This window comes from Amblyomma maculatum, chromosome 11 (genome assembly GCF_055883805.1).
Source record: "Amblyomma maculatum isolate TAMU_Amacu chromosome 11, ASM5588380v1, whole genome shotgun sequence".
NCBI classification, from domain to species: domain Eukaryota; kingdom Metazoa; phylum Arthropoda; class Arachnida; order Ixodida; family Ixodidae; genus Amblyomma; species Amblyomma maculatum.
The window spans coordinates 56,922,630-56,937,159 of NC_139354.1; the positions used below are offsets into that span (position 1 = coordinate 56,922,630).

Genomic DNA, 14,530 nt, shown 5'->3' on the forward strand with positions numbered 1-14,530 from the left:
TTGTTATCAGCAACGTTTCATAGAAGCGATATTATGTCGTCTCCGCATTGGCCACACACACATCACATATAATTTTTTGTTGACAGAACAAAACAAACCACTGTGTGAAGAATGCGGAGAGGAACTCATCTTAAACCACATTTTATTTTTATGCACAATACTTTAAAAGCAAAGAAGAAAAAGCACTTTAGTTGATTTTACAATGAACACATTCCATTTTGTAAAGCATGATATTAGGAGAAAAGGGACTTGTTGATGTGCGATGAGTTTTTAGCGTTCTAAAACACAAGCGCTTTAACAAAGTATAGAATAAGTATAGTATGTACCACTAAACACATGATAAACCTTGTGTTTGACGCATGAAAACCTGAGCTGGTTATGCGTCATTAAGTCCAACACAACACACAACAGCAGCTTGTCATTTGCGGCAATACAAAGCAACTGTAATTAATGCTGATCACTTTACGCATGGATACTTTTTCTTGCCTTATTTTGAAATGAGCGATACCAGGAAATGGTATTACATTTACCAACGTAATATGAAGATGATTTCAATAAACAAACCTTCAAACCTAACTCTTCAGATAAATGCCCTTAATGCCGAACGTATTTCGTTCGGTAAGGTATTTTATATTTTTTTTTTATTTTTGCACCAATTAAAGTTTGAGTAACACGAACATAAGTAGTCGCTTTTATTCTGTTCACAGGACACCCGTTGAGAATGGGCCTGCATATTTTGTGCTTCTTTGGGGCGGTCGGTGCAATTGTGACGACGCTCCTAACACTGGACGCATTGGGCCGCTACGTGCTGCACAGCAGACAGGTTAGTGTGTCACTCTGTTCTCCAACCTAGCATGGTCGAAAGACCGGACAGTTTTGCTTACCTCTTGAGTGTGTCATAGTGTAGAAATTGGTTGCAAGTGCCTGCTGATATTCGCACAATGTCCAGCGATGACATATTGTTACTTAGCGGTATTCGCTGTTCGTGATGAGGATGAAGAAGTGCAACAGACTCCGAGAAGACGACGACACTGAGTGTTGTGAAAACGGTGCCCTCATCAACGTTAGTTGTGCGGACAGCTTTGGGACTGTAAATCTTCCACGTAACAATATTTCCTTCCCCAAGAAACCTTTGCAACCACTGCTGCGTTGCGAATAGCTACATCGCTAAACGAAAGCGTACAAAGTGTACATGCTAAATTTAACAAAGGATGTAAATAAGAACTGTGAGCCCTAGCTCTAACAAAACAAGGTGAGAGGTGTTGAAAGTCGCCTATCCTCGCATGCAGTATTTGTTTCAAGTCGCTGAAGTTCATTTTTACCACCGACTATTTAGATTTTTTTTCATTGCATTGCACAAAAATATAGAACAAAAGTTGTAGATCACTTGAAATAACATCCAGCTGTGTTGTTTCGATTTAGGTAGTCTTGTTAATAAAACAGGCCTTCAAATAATGCTCTCGAGTGAACAGCAGCTAGCCCAAATCGCTCGCGCAGTTTTCACACAACGTTTAGTTGGGTACAGCGTTTCAATGAAAAGCAGATCGTATTTATCTGAGACGCATCTCGGCACAATGATTAGTTATGTCTCTGTAAAAATGTTTTCATTGTGGGAGCTATCGTTTACGTACAGGAAAATGTATTTTGCGTCAACATTACCTTTAATAAAAGAACGTAGCTACCTTTTTTTTTTTTTCGAAATGTACAACTTTCACTTTCACACTTTTTCTAGAAGCGAACAATTAAAAATATAGCTAAATAGTGTGTGCTAATTATTTCACTCTGGCGAACAACAAAAACTACAAGCGAATGAGATAGGCGACTCTCAAGTGCTCTAAATTGGTTTCTCTGAGCTAGTGAACACCGTGCCTTTTTAAACCTTTGGCTACATTTAGCTAGGACAGCCTCTACAAGACATACCGGTCGAATTCGCCTGTAGAACAAACAATCCGCGGTTAATTAAATATGTCACTAATAAATTGGTATTAGAAAGAGGCGAAAAGCATGTCGGATTGAATCCCGGTCACGGGGGCCGCTTTTCGATGGAGGCGAAGAGCAAGGCGCCCGTGTGCTGCGCGATGTCAGTGCACGTTAAAGAACCCCAGGTGGTCGAAATATCCGGAGCCCTCCACTACGGCGTCTTTCATAGCCTAAGTCAGTTTGGGACGTTAAACCCGGAAACCAAACTAAACCGAAAACGATACTGACACAGCCAAAGGTAAGAGGGAGAAAATATTTTTTGCTTTATTTGTAATTAAAGAACAGTGCAAGCTGAAATAACCAAAAGGAATGGGTGTCACGAAGACATGTTGAACTCTGAGCTGAACATCAAAGCTCGTTAGAGCTAATGTAGTCCCACGAGGTAAAGAGCCATGCTGCCGCAAACAGGAGAGACGCTGATTACGCAATACGGAGCTATTTGAATTTATTGGGAGATAAACCTTTTTTCTGAAGAACACGGAGGTAGAGAGATGGCTGTAATACTGTGAGGCTGCCCTCAGTAAGTCACTGCGTCTCGTACAACCAGCCTCAGCTGAGAACCCACAGCGTTCTGCCAATTATCGAAATGACTTCTCCTGATATAAGGGCTCAGCTAACAACAACGCGGAACAGGCTACAAGGAAACAAAATACGCTTTAAATGTCTGTGTGGACGGTTCCATAATTGCGTCGTTAGGTTAGGATCGCAGTGAACGAAAAGATGGACAAAGAAGATGCGCATGATGAGCGAGAAGACGACAATAGCGCATGAAAAGAAATTAAAAATGTAAAGCATGTCTTTTTCTTCATACGTGAAAATGAATTTACCATGGTTTCAATTTTAAGAATGCCACTTTCGCAATGCTAACGGAGTCAGTCTGACTACGGTTGTTTTGTTCAGCAAGCGGAGTGTGTGTACCTTATGAGCGCAATTGTGAAATATGGGATTTTCAACAACCACTTGAGTAAGCCTTTCCTTTCTCGTAATCACTCGCAGTTACCTCAAGATATTTGGAGTCCCTTTAACGTCAAACCCCTTAAAGTCCAAATACGAATACATTTAAAGGAAATAAGAATAAAACTTTTCAAATTTCCTCAATACATTCGAAGTATGTTTTCGTTTGCCGGATGTGTTTTAAGGATATAATGCTCTTCTCTTGCCTTTCAACCTACCCTTCAAGTAGCCAAGAGTAAATGGCTTTTCTTCAACTCGTTTTAAATGAGAAATCCTCCATTAAGCAAAAACCCACCTGGCATTGTAGATTTAAGTTGCTGTTGTCAGCGCTCGATTTTACTTTAAAAGATGGCGGCGATTCCAACGGCTGGAAAATGGAGGCCATAGAACAAATTACGTTCGTCCTCATAGGGATTTTAACACAGGCTGCCTGCGTGCCACGAGGGCCGCAACCATTACACCACGAAGGGTAGTTGGTTTAGGCACGTTATAGGGGTTCTTCAGTTCAGTTCAGTTCAGTCGTTCAGTCGTGTCCGACTCTTCGTGACCCTATGGTCCATGTCACGCCACGATTTCCGGTCTCTCACTATCTTCCAAACATCACATAACTTCATCTGCAGTGCCTCGAGGATGCCATCTAACCATCGCGTTCGCTGCCTACCCCTTCTCCGGCGACCCTCAACTTTTCCCAACATCAAATCTTTCTCCAGCGACTCCTCTCTTCTCATCAAATGACCAAAGTAGCTGAGCTTTAACTTTAGAATTTGACCCTCCAATGAGCAGTCAGGGTTTATGGTTGACAATATCGACTGATTTGATCTTCTGGCCGTCCAAGGAACTCTCAAGAGTCTTCGCCAGCACCAAAATTCAAACACGTCAATTCTTCGGTGGTCAGCCTTTTTCACGGTCCAACTGTCGCATCCGTACATCACAACTGGAAAGACCATAGCACGAGTTATACGGATCTTGGTTGGCAGACTAATGTCTCTGCTCTTTACTAGGCGGTCAAGGCTAACCATTGCTCTCTTTCCCAGAAGCAGGCGACTCCTAATTTCATGGCTGCAGTCTCCTTCTGAGGTAATCTTGGAGCCCAAGAACAGAAAATCTGTCACAGCTTCCACTTCTTATCCATTGATGCTCCAGGACTGGATAGGGCAAGACGCCATGATCTTTGTCTTTTTAATGTTCAGTTTAAGTCCAAACTTCTCACTCTGTTCTTGTACGCGCATCAGAAGTCTCTTGAGTTCCACTTCACTTTCTGCCATTACAGTGGTATCATCCGCATATCTAAGGTTGTTGATACGTTTTCCAGCAATCTTCACTCCAGCTGAAGACTCGTCCAGACCAGCGTTCCTCATGATGCACTCTGCATATAGGTTAAATAGGCAGGGCGACAGTATGCAGCCTTGCCTCACTCCTTTCTCGATCGGAAACCAATCAGTAAGACCATGCCCAGTTCTGACTGTGGCCTCTTGCCCTTCATACAGGTTCCTGAGGAGACAGATGAGGTGAATTGGAACTCCCATCTCTTGGAGAGCTTGCCACAATCTGCTGTGATCTACGTAGTCAAACGCTTTCGCATAGTCAATAAAGCAGAAGTAGATGGGTTTCTGGAACTCTCTTGCTTTTTCCATGATCCAGCGAAGGTTGGCAATTTGGTCGCTAGTTCCTCTGCCCTTGTGAAACCCAGCTTGCTCGTCCGGAAGCTCCCGATCCACATACTGCTGCAGCCTACCTTGGAGGATTTTCAACATCACCTTGCTAGCATGCGAAATAAGCGCGATCGTGCGGTAGTTGGAACAATCTTTGGCGCTGCCTTTCTTTGGAATGGGGATGTAAACTGACCTCCTCCAATCCTGTGGCCACTGCAGGGTTGTCCAAATCTTCTGACATAATGTATGCAGAATGTTAACAGCGTCATGGTTGAGGTTTTGAAGCAGCTCAGCTGGAATGCCATCAATTCCGCTAGCTTTGTTCTTAGCAAGGCTGGCTAAGGCCCATTCAACTTCACTCTTCAGGATGCCCGGCTCGAGATCAGTAATCACAACCGTCTTATGTTGGGTTTGCACATTCGGGTCCTTCTTGTACAGTTCTTGTGTGTATTCCAGCCACCTCTTCTTTATCTCTGAGGCTTCAGTGAGGTCCTTGCCTCGTTTGTCCTTTATCACGCCCAGCTTAGCACAGAAGCTTCCTTTGATATCTTTGATTGTCTTATACAGAGCTCTTGTGTTCCTTAATTGGCTATTGTCCTCAACTGCTTGGCACTGTATGTTCAGGAAGGCATTCTTATCTCTCCTTGCTATTTTCTGAAAATCCGCATTGAGAACCTTGTATCTTTCTCTTTCCCCCATAACTTTTGCCATCCTCCTTTCCTCAGCTATTTGCAAAGCCTCTTTAGATAACCAGTTTGCTTTCTTGCATTTCTTTTGCTTTGGAACTACCTTAGTAGCAACTTCTTGTATTATATCACGAACATCAGTCCACATCTCTTTGGGCTCTCTGTCTTCTAGATCTAATTCTTGAAATCGGTTCCTCACTTCCACAGCATATTCTAATTGAATTTGATCCAGATTATACCTGAAAGGCCTTCTAGTTTTCTGCGTTTTCCTCAATCGAAGCTTAATTTTGGCAACAAGAAGCTGATGATCGGTGCCACAATCGGCCCCAGGCCTTGTTTCTGCTGCTTGTATAGCGCTTCTCCATCTCTGCCGGCAAAGAATATAATCGATCTGATTCCTGTACAGACCGTCCGGTGAAGTCCATGTGTACAGGCGCCTCTTGTGCTGTTGAAAATGAGTATTCGCTATGGTCAGGTTGTTTTCTTGACAAAACTCTACTAGCCTCTGCCCAGCTTCATTTGGCTCGCCAAGACCGAACTTGCCTACAATTCCGGATATTTCTCCACTCCCGACCTTAGCATTCCAGTCTCCTATGAGAAAAACGACGTCTGATGATGGGGTGCGGTCTAAAAGGCATTGTAGGTCCGCATAAAATCTCTCAACGTCAGCTTCTTCAGCAGTAGTGGTTGGTGCATAGACTTGGATAACTGTTATGTTGAAAGGGTGACCTTGGATCCGAAGTGAAATCATTCGGTCGTTTTTGGGGTTGTACCCTAGCTCTGCTTTGCCCATTCTTCTGTTTACTATGAGAGCGACCCCATTCCTTCTCTTGGATTCGTGCCCACAATAAAAGACATAATGGTCGCCGGAGTTAAATTCTCCCAGTCCGGTCCACTTGAGCTCGCTGATACCCAAGATATCAATGTTCAATCTGTCCATTTCTCGCTTGACGACATCCAGTTTACCTTGCGTCATAGATCTTACATTCCATGTTGCTATGTAATATATCTGCTTGCAACATCGGACTTTCCGGTCGCTTCCCGACACATCCACAACTGAGCGTCCTTTTGGATTTAGCCCAGCCGCTTCATTCGTCCTGGAGCTACTAGGAATCGCCCTTTGTTCATCCCCAGTAACATGTGGGACGCCTTCCAACCTGGGGGGCTCATCTTCCGGCGCCATATTATTAATGGTATTGTGACTGGCCATAGGGTTTTCTTGACAGGAAATACTGGAGTGGGTTGCCATTACCTTCTCCAGTGAATCACATTTTGTCAGAACTCTCTGCCGTGACCTGTCTATCTTGGGTGGCCCTACACAGCAGAGCTCACGACTTCATCGAGTTTCGCAAGCCCCTCCGCCACGACAAGGCAGTGATCTATGAAGGGGATAGGGGTTCTTAATGAAGTCTTTTAGATCCGTATAACTTACTAATGCGTGTTTGAATTATGTACGTATTTTGCAGTAATATTAATTGCCGAATGAAACCGGAAAGCGCCGTACCTGCACTTACGAAGTGATAGATGATGACGTTGCATGGTGGGCCAAGCGCGACACCTCTTTCTCTTTGCCTTTTCTCACTCCTGCCTCTTTTCACTTACGGCGCAATTTTCGTATCCAGAAAGAAGGATGGTTGTTAAGGCGCCTCGTTTTCTATTTCTGCTATGCTTGTTATAGATTCCCTGCGAGATTAGGCGCTACCCAATGGTTGCCTTCAAATTCCGAAAACCCTACGTGATTTAATTGTCTCTACATTTGGTTTGTTTCCGATAACTACACTCCACCGCTCACTGATAGATGTCTAGTATTAACTTCCTGTTTGAAATTTGTGCATCAGTCGTCGTGGCTATTCAGGTCTCTCAATAGACTAATGTCGGCACTGTCTCGAAATTTCTTTATTTCGACATTTAGACACTGAAGTATATTCTTGTTATATCTACTTGCATTACATTTTGTCTCCTGTTGGTGGCAACGCCATTTCCTGACCTACAAATTCGATGCGCCCTATATTGCCACCATTTCACTGCGCAGGTGCTACGGAGTTTGTTCCATGAAATTATCACCGCGGTTGCCTCCAAGCGTTAAAAGAGGTTACGACAGTCACACGACTGGCCGGTTTATCTCTGCTAGCTGAAGTCTCACGCTTCATTCAGCGGCACTACCATTGTTTCACTACTTGACCTCCCTCCTGCAGGTACGCTCGAAGCAGAGGCACAGACCCCGAGTTCGTACGTCCCCTGTGCTTTTCGTGGAAGAGGAGCAGCCGGCTGCCATGATGCGCGGAGTTGATGGAGCTACTATCAACCTTCTGGACAGGGACCTGGCACTCTTCGAGAAACGCGGTGGTGCAGAAACTCGAGTAAAGGTAAGCAGCCCTTGGGATCTCACTTGCCCCTTCGAGAGAGCTCCTAAAATGTACTCATCGTTCATACATTGTTGAGTCGATGCACTGGCAACTTCACGTTGATGTGGGTTTCATCAACCGCGAAGAGAAAACTAGATACATAAAGAAGCCGATATAGAAAGCGCATAGATACACCTTATAAATTCCTTTACGAGGCATCGCCACTAAAGTATTTTTAAAAACTGCACAAAATCAAATATAACGCAAACATCTGTGTTGAAGAACCGGTCGCAAAAGGCTCTAAGAGTCAAGCCTCAATAGTAGGTTAACGGATACAGCTTCTATTATACTGCAGGACGGAGCCAAACAGCAACATAATTAACAGCAAGCTTTATGCATGCTCTTTTAGGGACTTGTCACACAAGCTTGTGGCGCCTCACTACCTGGATTTGACTAAGCATACATTTACTCAGACGTAGACGGTCCTACACTACAATATTTTAGCAGGTTCCGGGTGGTCAAGGTTAAAATGAAGTCATTTGATTAAACGTTACGAACGGTTTTCATTTAGTTGATCAGGATTTGGTGCTGTTTCCGGCTCAAATGGAAAGCGTGTGGTCTTGGTACCAGTACATTGAATGTTGGGCCAGATACTGAAAGCATACTTAGCCTCATGAATACTTTATAAGTCATACATGCGTTGTCCTCGAATTGATGAGGTTACTAAATATGAACCGATTTTTTTCGTTTTCAAAATATCAACGTTAATACCACCATATCGAAACATCTTTGCGGTGGCGCTGACCTTTTGAAGCTTCCTCGATAAATCACCAGCTTGCTTACGACAGGTGACAATGCAGAGAGCTGATTGGTCCATGAGTCGTGTGACGTAGGAGATGAGCTGACGCTGCCGATTTGGAAGGTCCTGCCAACTCTGGTTTTGCCTTTGAAATACCAGGCCGATGCGGAATCGCAGCCACCTTGACCCTTGCACACCAAGTCAAACGCGCTACTTCTATGTCATGCAAGCACATTCATGCAAGACGGTTCTTAAAGCCAAAGTAACAACCGTGTTGAATGAGCATTTTTGTCATCATCACCGCCATATTTTGGTCGGCCAACCTCTCAAGTAATGCGGTCGTTTACACCTCTGTCCTAAAGAGTAGGTGTAAGGTAAGAGAGCACAAATGAAGCAATTAGTGATTATTCGAGAATCATATCTGCTACCGTAGGTACTGAAGAAGGCCCGGAGACGAAAATACTACTGCTTCTTCGGCTTACAATTGGACATTAAAGGCGAAAAGTCCCTAAAGCTATGTGTCAACCCAGATAAACCCCTGCATATCTCCTTCCAAAACTAAGAAGTAACAAAAGATGTTAAATGCATTAGTATCCACATCTTTACCTGCCATGCTATCTCTCTCACTTCCTTACAACGTGAAAATCGGAATCATTTCGCATGATTTACAGAAGTAGCGCTCACGACTCATGGGACCCATAAACCTCACTGACATCTGTGAACGTTTTTATCGTTTAACTACGTCACATTGGAATTCTGTCTCTCTAATGTACGGTGCCAATGTAACCTTTTCTCAGCAGGCCAGTGCAGTGCTCCCGAATGTTAACTTTAGCGCGGAGGTGTCTGTTCTTTCACAACTGATATAAATATGATCCTTGAGTGTGATTGAAGAACGACTGAAGTCACTGGTGCAATGAGCAGCGAAACTGCCTAAACTCCTTTTCGCAACCTTTTTTTGCAGCTCTTCGAAAAGTAATATTAAAAGGACAGTGAGCCGCTGTCAAACGGCCTTCATGGGCACATGGACGCAATGAAATGCTGCGCGCCATTGTGAATGGACTACGTCCGCCTTACCTTCCGTAGTGCTGCAAAGGGCTTGAAAAACAGTCTAACTGCTTCTTTTTTTTTATCGTCAATAGCCTCGACTACAACCAATCGAGCGTGATGTTTTTATAATCTCATTCGACACGAACTTGACTTTAGTGCCGAGGCTTTCTCTATTAGAGCACCGTATTTCATTTACGTAGTACTGCTTCGCACTTCTTTAAAAAAGCATAAAAAATAACGAGGGACTTTCGCGAGTAAAGTAGGGAAAGACGAATGCCTGAGTGCCGCATTCTGCTACGCAACTGGCACTAATTAGTAAAAATTATTTTGTCATTATTATTTATATGATTGATTAGTTAGTAAGTAGGCAATTGATCAATTACGTCATTGAATAGTCATTGATTAGTTAATCATAAATAATTAGTAATTCTAAAAAAATAATTCAATCAGTCATTATAGAGTAATTGATCATTGATTGCAATATGGCCATAAAGGCACATATTCTCGCATACTGTGGTGGGGCTCTGTGATTGGTCGAGACCTATAAGACGTCATCCCGCCTCGGCCAATCAGAGCCGTCGCAAAAGCGAGACACATTATTCTACTACAGCATGAGCCATTAAAGGCTTTCGCCTTAATTTAATTGCAGAGAGCTGACATTTCGCAGCCTGTCAAGACAAGGCATGGAGTATACGGTAGTCGTTTGGAATTAGCCGCCAGCAACGTTGCAGAGAACAGAGCGAGTTCACTCATAATTTATTTCGTGTAGTTGCTGATACATACACGAGAACCTAAAAATTATTTTGCTTGCATTTATTGTTTTATTGATATGCTACAGGTTTTCTTCATTGCACAGAAATATACCCGAGATATTTTCTTGCGTCATCAATTGCTACGCGGTAACATTAACAGAGCTACATCCGGTCAGCAATTTTTACAACAGGGTGTTCAGATGCCGGCTTCCGACTGCAAGCGTTCCTATACCACGACTGACATTGGAAGCTAAACCCTATAAATGAAACAGCATCAACAGTGTTCACCAATAATAATTAGCACTAACAACTTTCCTTGAGCTCTAGGCAAATGCGAACAGTGAAATAAAAATGTTTCCTAAAGTTTTAGACTATATGTTCATTCTAATTTAACCAATTCTTATGTGTGCAGCTCTCATTGCACGATTTCAAAATTTTAAGCTTGTTTGTTATGATTAATAATACATCGCCTTCTATGAGCACGAATGTTTCTCTGGTGGGTTCGCACGGGACCTCAGGGGGCTGCCTCTAAGATTATTACGTTTGCATCCCATTTTTCATTCCACCACATGCTCTGCTTAGTTTCATTTCGGTATGTAGTTAGCTTTCTTTCTCGTAATTATGATTTAAGCTTTATTACATTTTACTTGCGTCACCTGAAAAACACTTCCGTGTTTGCCGGGTGCAACGATCTAAAGATTCTGTATAAAGTGTATAGAATAAGAGGTTACGGAACATAATTCAGTGAGTGATTATGTGTGCACTGCTTTTGAACTATTTTCAAATATCGAAGGTGCTGGAAGCAGATAACATATTTAATGTTACCTTTCGGCATCTTTTACTCTAATTTACCTTCTGCAGAAGAAAGGCAGGACAGCGGAAGGAAGCAAGAAGCCAGCTCCCATCGAAGAAGCGCCAAGGTTGTCGTCCTCACCAAAAGCGGCTGCCACTTCCAAAGCCAGCCCGATCGGACACTCCCTTAGTCGCGTGAAATCCCTCACCAGTGTCTGGAAGCCCGCCATCTTATCCCAGGCATCGTCGTCCAGGCAGGACGCCTCAGAGGGGAAGTTTTCCTCGCTTTCCTACGACATCGACTTCGACTACAGTAGTTCTAAGCTTCGAGTGCCCGACGTAACTCCAGAAAACTCAGTGCTTGTCGAGGACGACAAACACTTTCCATCAGACAAGCCCTTGAAGTCTTCCGAGGCGTTCATGAGGCTCCTGGAACTCACCGTGGGCAAGAAGTCCCACCCGGAGCACATCGGCGTCTTGCCAGCTATATTGCCCCGGCAGCAGTCGAGCAGTCCAACCAGCTCAAAGACCGTTTCTCTGGAACCGAGGTCATCGTCCGCCACATCAGCGCTGCCCATGGCATCGACAACGACGCCACTATCGAGTCGAACACAGTCGCGTTCGCCTCTGCCACAACAAAAAACCGCGCCCAAAGTACCACCAGAGACGAGGACTCCATCCATGATAAGCTTTCCGTCTGTAATTAGTTCCTCGCAGTCAGCGATTCCGCGACACTCAACGAGCAAGTCAAGGCAACGGCATGTAAGCAGCAGCCCGTCGTCATTAAGCGCCTCTAGGACAGAGGGAAGCACGTCCAAGGAGCCAAAAGCAAAGGACTTAGGCTCCTCCCAGTCTAATGATTCGAAAAGTGTCTCTCATCGTCGCTCGTCGCGCCCATCCAAAAAGTCAAGCGAAAAACGTGGCCAAGCACAGGACCACGAACGAAAAAAGCAACAACCGTCATGAGGTCTCCAAGTGTCGCTTTTGTCCGTTTGACGGGGTCATGGGCTTTGTTTGAACTTTCACTTATAAAAACAGAGATTAGTATTGTGAATTCAGTAGTTGATGGCCAGCAAGGCTGAAGTAAGAGGATGTCAGTGTGGATGTGCTGTGTTATGCTGGAATACAATAGCAAATCAAAAAGTGTTTTTATGCGTAACAGCATAGGCTTTTCATGCGATAACTTCCCAGCTTATTTCTCTCTCTTTCAGCTTTTCAACAAATGTTTTCGTTATCTTGTTTGTAATAATTTTTGCCTGAAGTGTGGAAGAAAAGAAAACATATTTCATTTATAGTGCTATTTTCTGTTATTGTACTGAGTACGCCATAATAAATATGCGTACTGACTGAGGTGGGCAACATCTCTGAGATATACCTCCAGACGTCAAAGCCTATCCAAATTGAAACCAAAACGCTTGGTTATTAGTAGGGTTAATAAATTCCTTACTGGAGCCAGGGTTTTCACTTTAGTCGTTTCTGACCCCCTTTGCGCAGTTGCCAGGAAACATGAAACCTAGCCAATTGATTCAAATATTTAGTAGGGTTAATAAATTTCTTACTGGAGCCAGGGTTTTCACTTTAGTCGTTTCTGACCCCCTTTGCGCAGTTGCCAGGAAACATGAAACCTAGCCAATTGATTCAAATATACCAGTGCCACCCAAAGTGCTTCAATGTGAACTATAAAAAAACTTGAAACACATTTACCTGCTTTTACCTACTTTTCGGCTACTCTACTTTTACAAGAAAACTACCGTTACATCTTTTTTATATTTTTTAAACATATTTCCGGGCAGTGTTAACTCTGCTCTTAATCATTTATTATTTTAAGTGATCGGACATGATGAAGCGAGGAGCACTGGCAGCCGCATGTACTGCAATTGTTCGAAGAAGCGATGGACTCTTGATATGATTGGCGCTCTTAAATACCACTGAACAAATATATATACAGCTGCAACATTAAATTTGCCGTCGCACTTCATGGTTAGCTAGGCTGGCCCTGGATTTAAAATTAGACTCACTACCCGCGTCATTGCTTACAGAAAGCCTTAGATGGTTGAAGACCCAACGACGACTTCACGAACATGGCATGTATCAATACAGTGCATTGTTATCATCCCAAAGAGACTACCGGTCCTTAAATGGGACTTATCTACAGTGCAAAAGACTGCCAGACAAAGCGCAGGGGTTGTAGTCACCGGCCAATTGCGCAAGTGATGAGTGGCATCTGTGTGGCGTACATTGTCAGTGCACGTTAAAGAGCCCCAGTGATCGAAATGTACGTAGTCTTACACTTCAGCGTCTCTCGTAGCCACAGTCGCTTTAGGAAGGTAAACTCTACAACCCAAACCAAACCAAAAATGCATGCGTCGATACGATTTTGGGCGCAGATCCCAAAGGCTGCGCAGAGTCATCATTCACCTCTAAACGGTGGTGACTTGCCCTTCTCTGAAGGATATCACGAGTTTTACCTGACTCGAGGAAAAGCTATCAATCTCACTCGTCTAGTCCGAAAGTGATTCTTTCCGTCCAGGGTAAACGTAAACATAGCCACATAGCTGCACAAACTTTCACTCACTGTTCGTTTAAAGCAACGACACCAGGCAAATAAAGGGCAAACCTGAAGAGAGTTGCTTCTTGGCGCGACAAAGAGCTTTGCTTATTTTGTTTCATTTTTCTTCAGCCTGCGTAAGGACGCAGTAAAAGGAGAAGCTGAGATCATAGGCAGAGAGAGCCTTTCCACGCACGATGTTCGGTTAAGCTCATTTCTTGTTCTGTGTAGCAAGTCGCATTTTGGGATCTCGCCCCTTAAGCAGCTCCTATAGACCAACACCGATCTGTGACGTAAGCAAGATGCGGTGGCGCTTCTATCGCCAGTGTGGTCCGACTGGGGGTGAAAAATAGGCTTAGCGTCCATAGGAATACAGGGAAGCGAAATGTTCCAAAGCAGTTTGTAATGTTTGTTTGTAAACACGGTGTTGGTCAATATCTTCCGTCACGCAGGATGAGGGCCTAAACCCCATCATGCTACCTCTCTCTGCTCTGTTAGGATGACGTTGCGTCTGTGCACAAAAGTACTGAGGCTTTCGTAGCTGATTACTCAACCAACAAAGGAGAGTGTACTGATTGCCTTCATAGAGGCGTACCAGAGTGAAGGGCTGGTATCCACGATAAAGCGGAACGGTTGTCTTTTGCCAGTGTAGTGTGCACGGAGACCTAAAGAGACGCGTCCTCTCTGGCACTAGTACCAGTGAGGACGCGTGGAACGTTCAATTATTTGGAGGATGCGCAGAGAGGCGGCGACACCGCAGTGAAATGCTGCCTCGGCTGATGGGACTGCTCGTATGGTATCAACACCTAATAGTTACAGTATTGTTTCTCGGGTACGTAACTGAAACACAGTTGATCTCTGTTTCAAGCAAGTGTTCCTATGCCCGCTGCTCAAAGTGAATTGTGCGCACAAATTTTAGCCCGGCAAGGAAGAAAGTAAGTAAATATTATTTTCAGCCGCTATTCTATGCAGGAA

General features: G+C 43.9%; 1 protein-coding gene across 1 annotated transcript in view; it reads left to right on the top strand.

Annotated features, from left to right (window-relative positions):
* The window catches only part of LOC146173838 (uncharacterized), a 98,743-nt gene extending 86,043 nt beyond the window's left edge, over positions 1–12,700 (top strand). Inside the window, exons 5-8 of the mRNA XM_084585281.1 lie at positions 708–823; positions 7,468–7,638; positions 11,080–11,661; positions 12,614–12,700. Coding sequence (XP_084441407.1) covers positions 708–823; positions 7,468–7,638; positions 11,080–11,661; positions 12,614–12,700 — 956 coding nt within the window. The remainder of the gene's footprint in view (positions 1–707; positions 824–7,467; positions 7,639–11,079; positions 11,662–12,613) is intronic.
* The last annotated feature ends 1,830 nt before the right edge of the window (positions 12,701–14,530 follow it).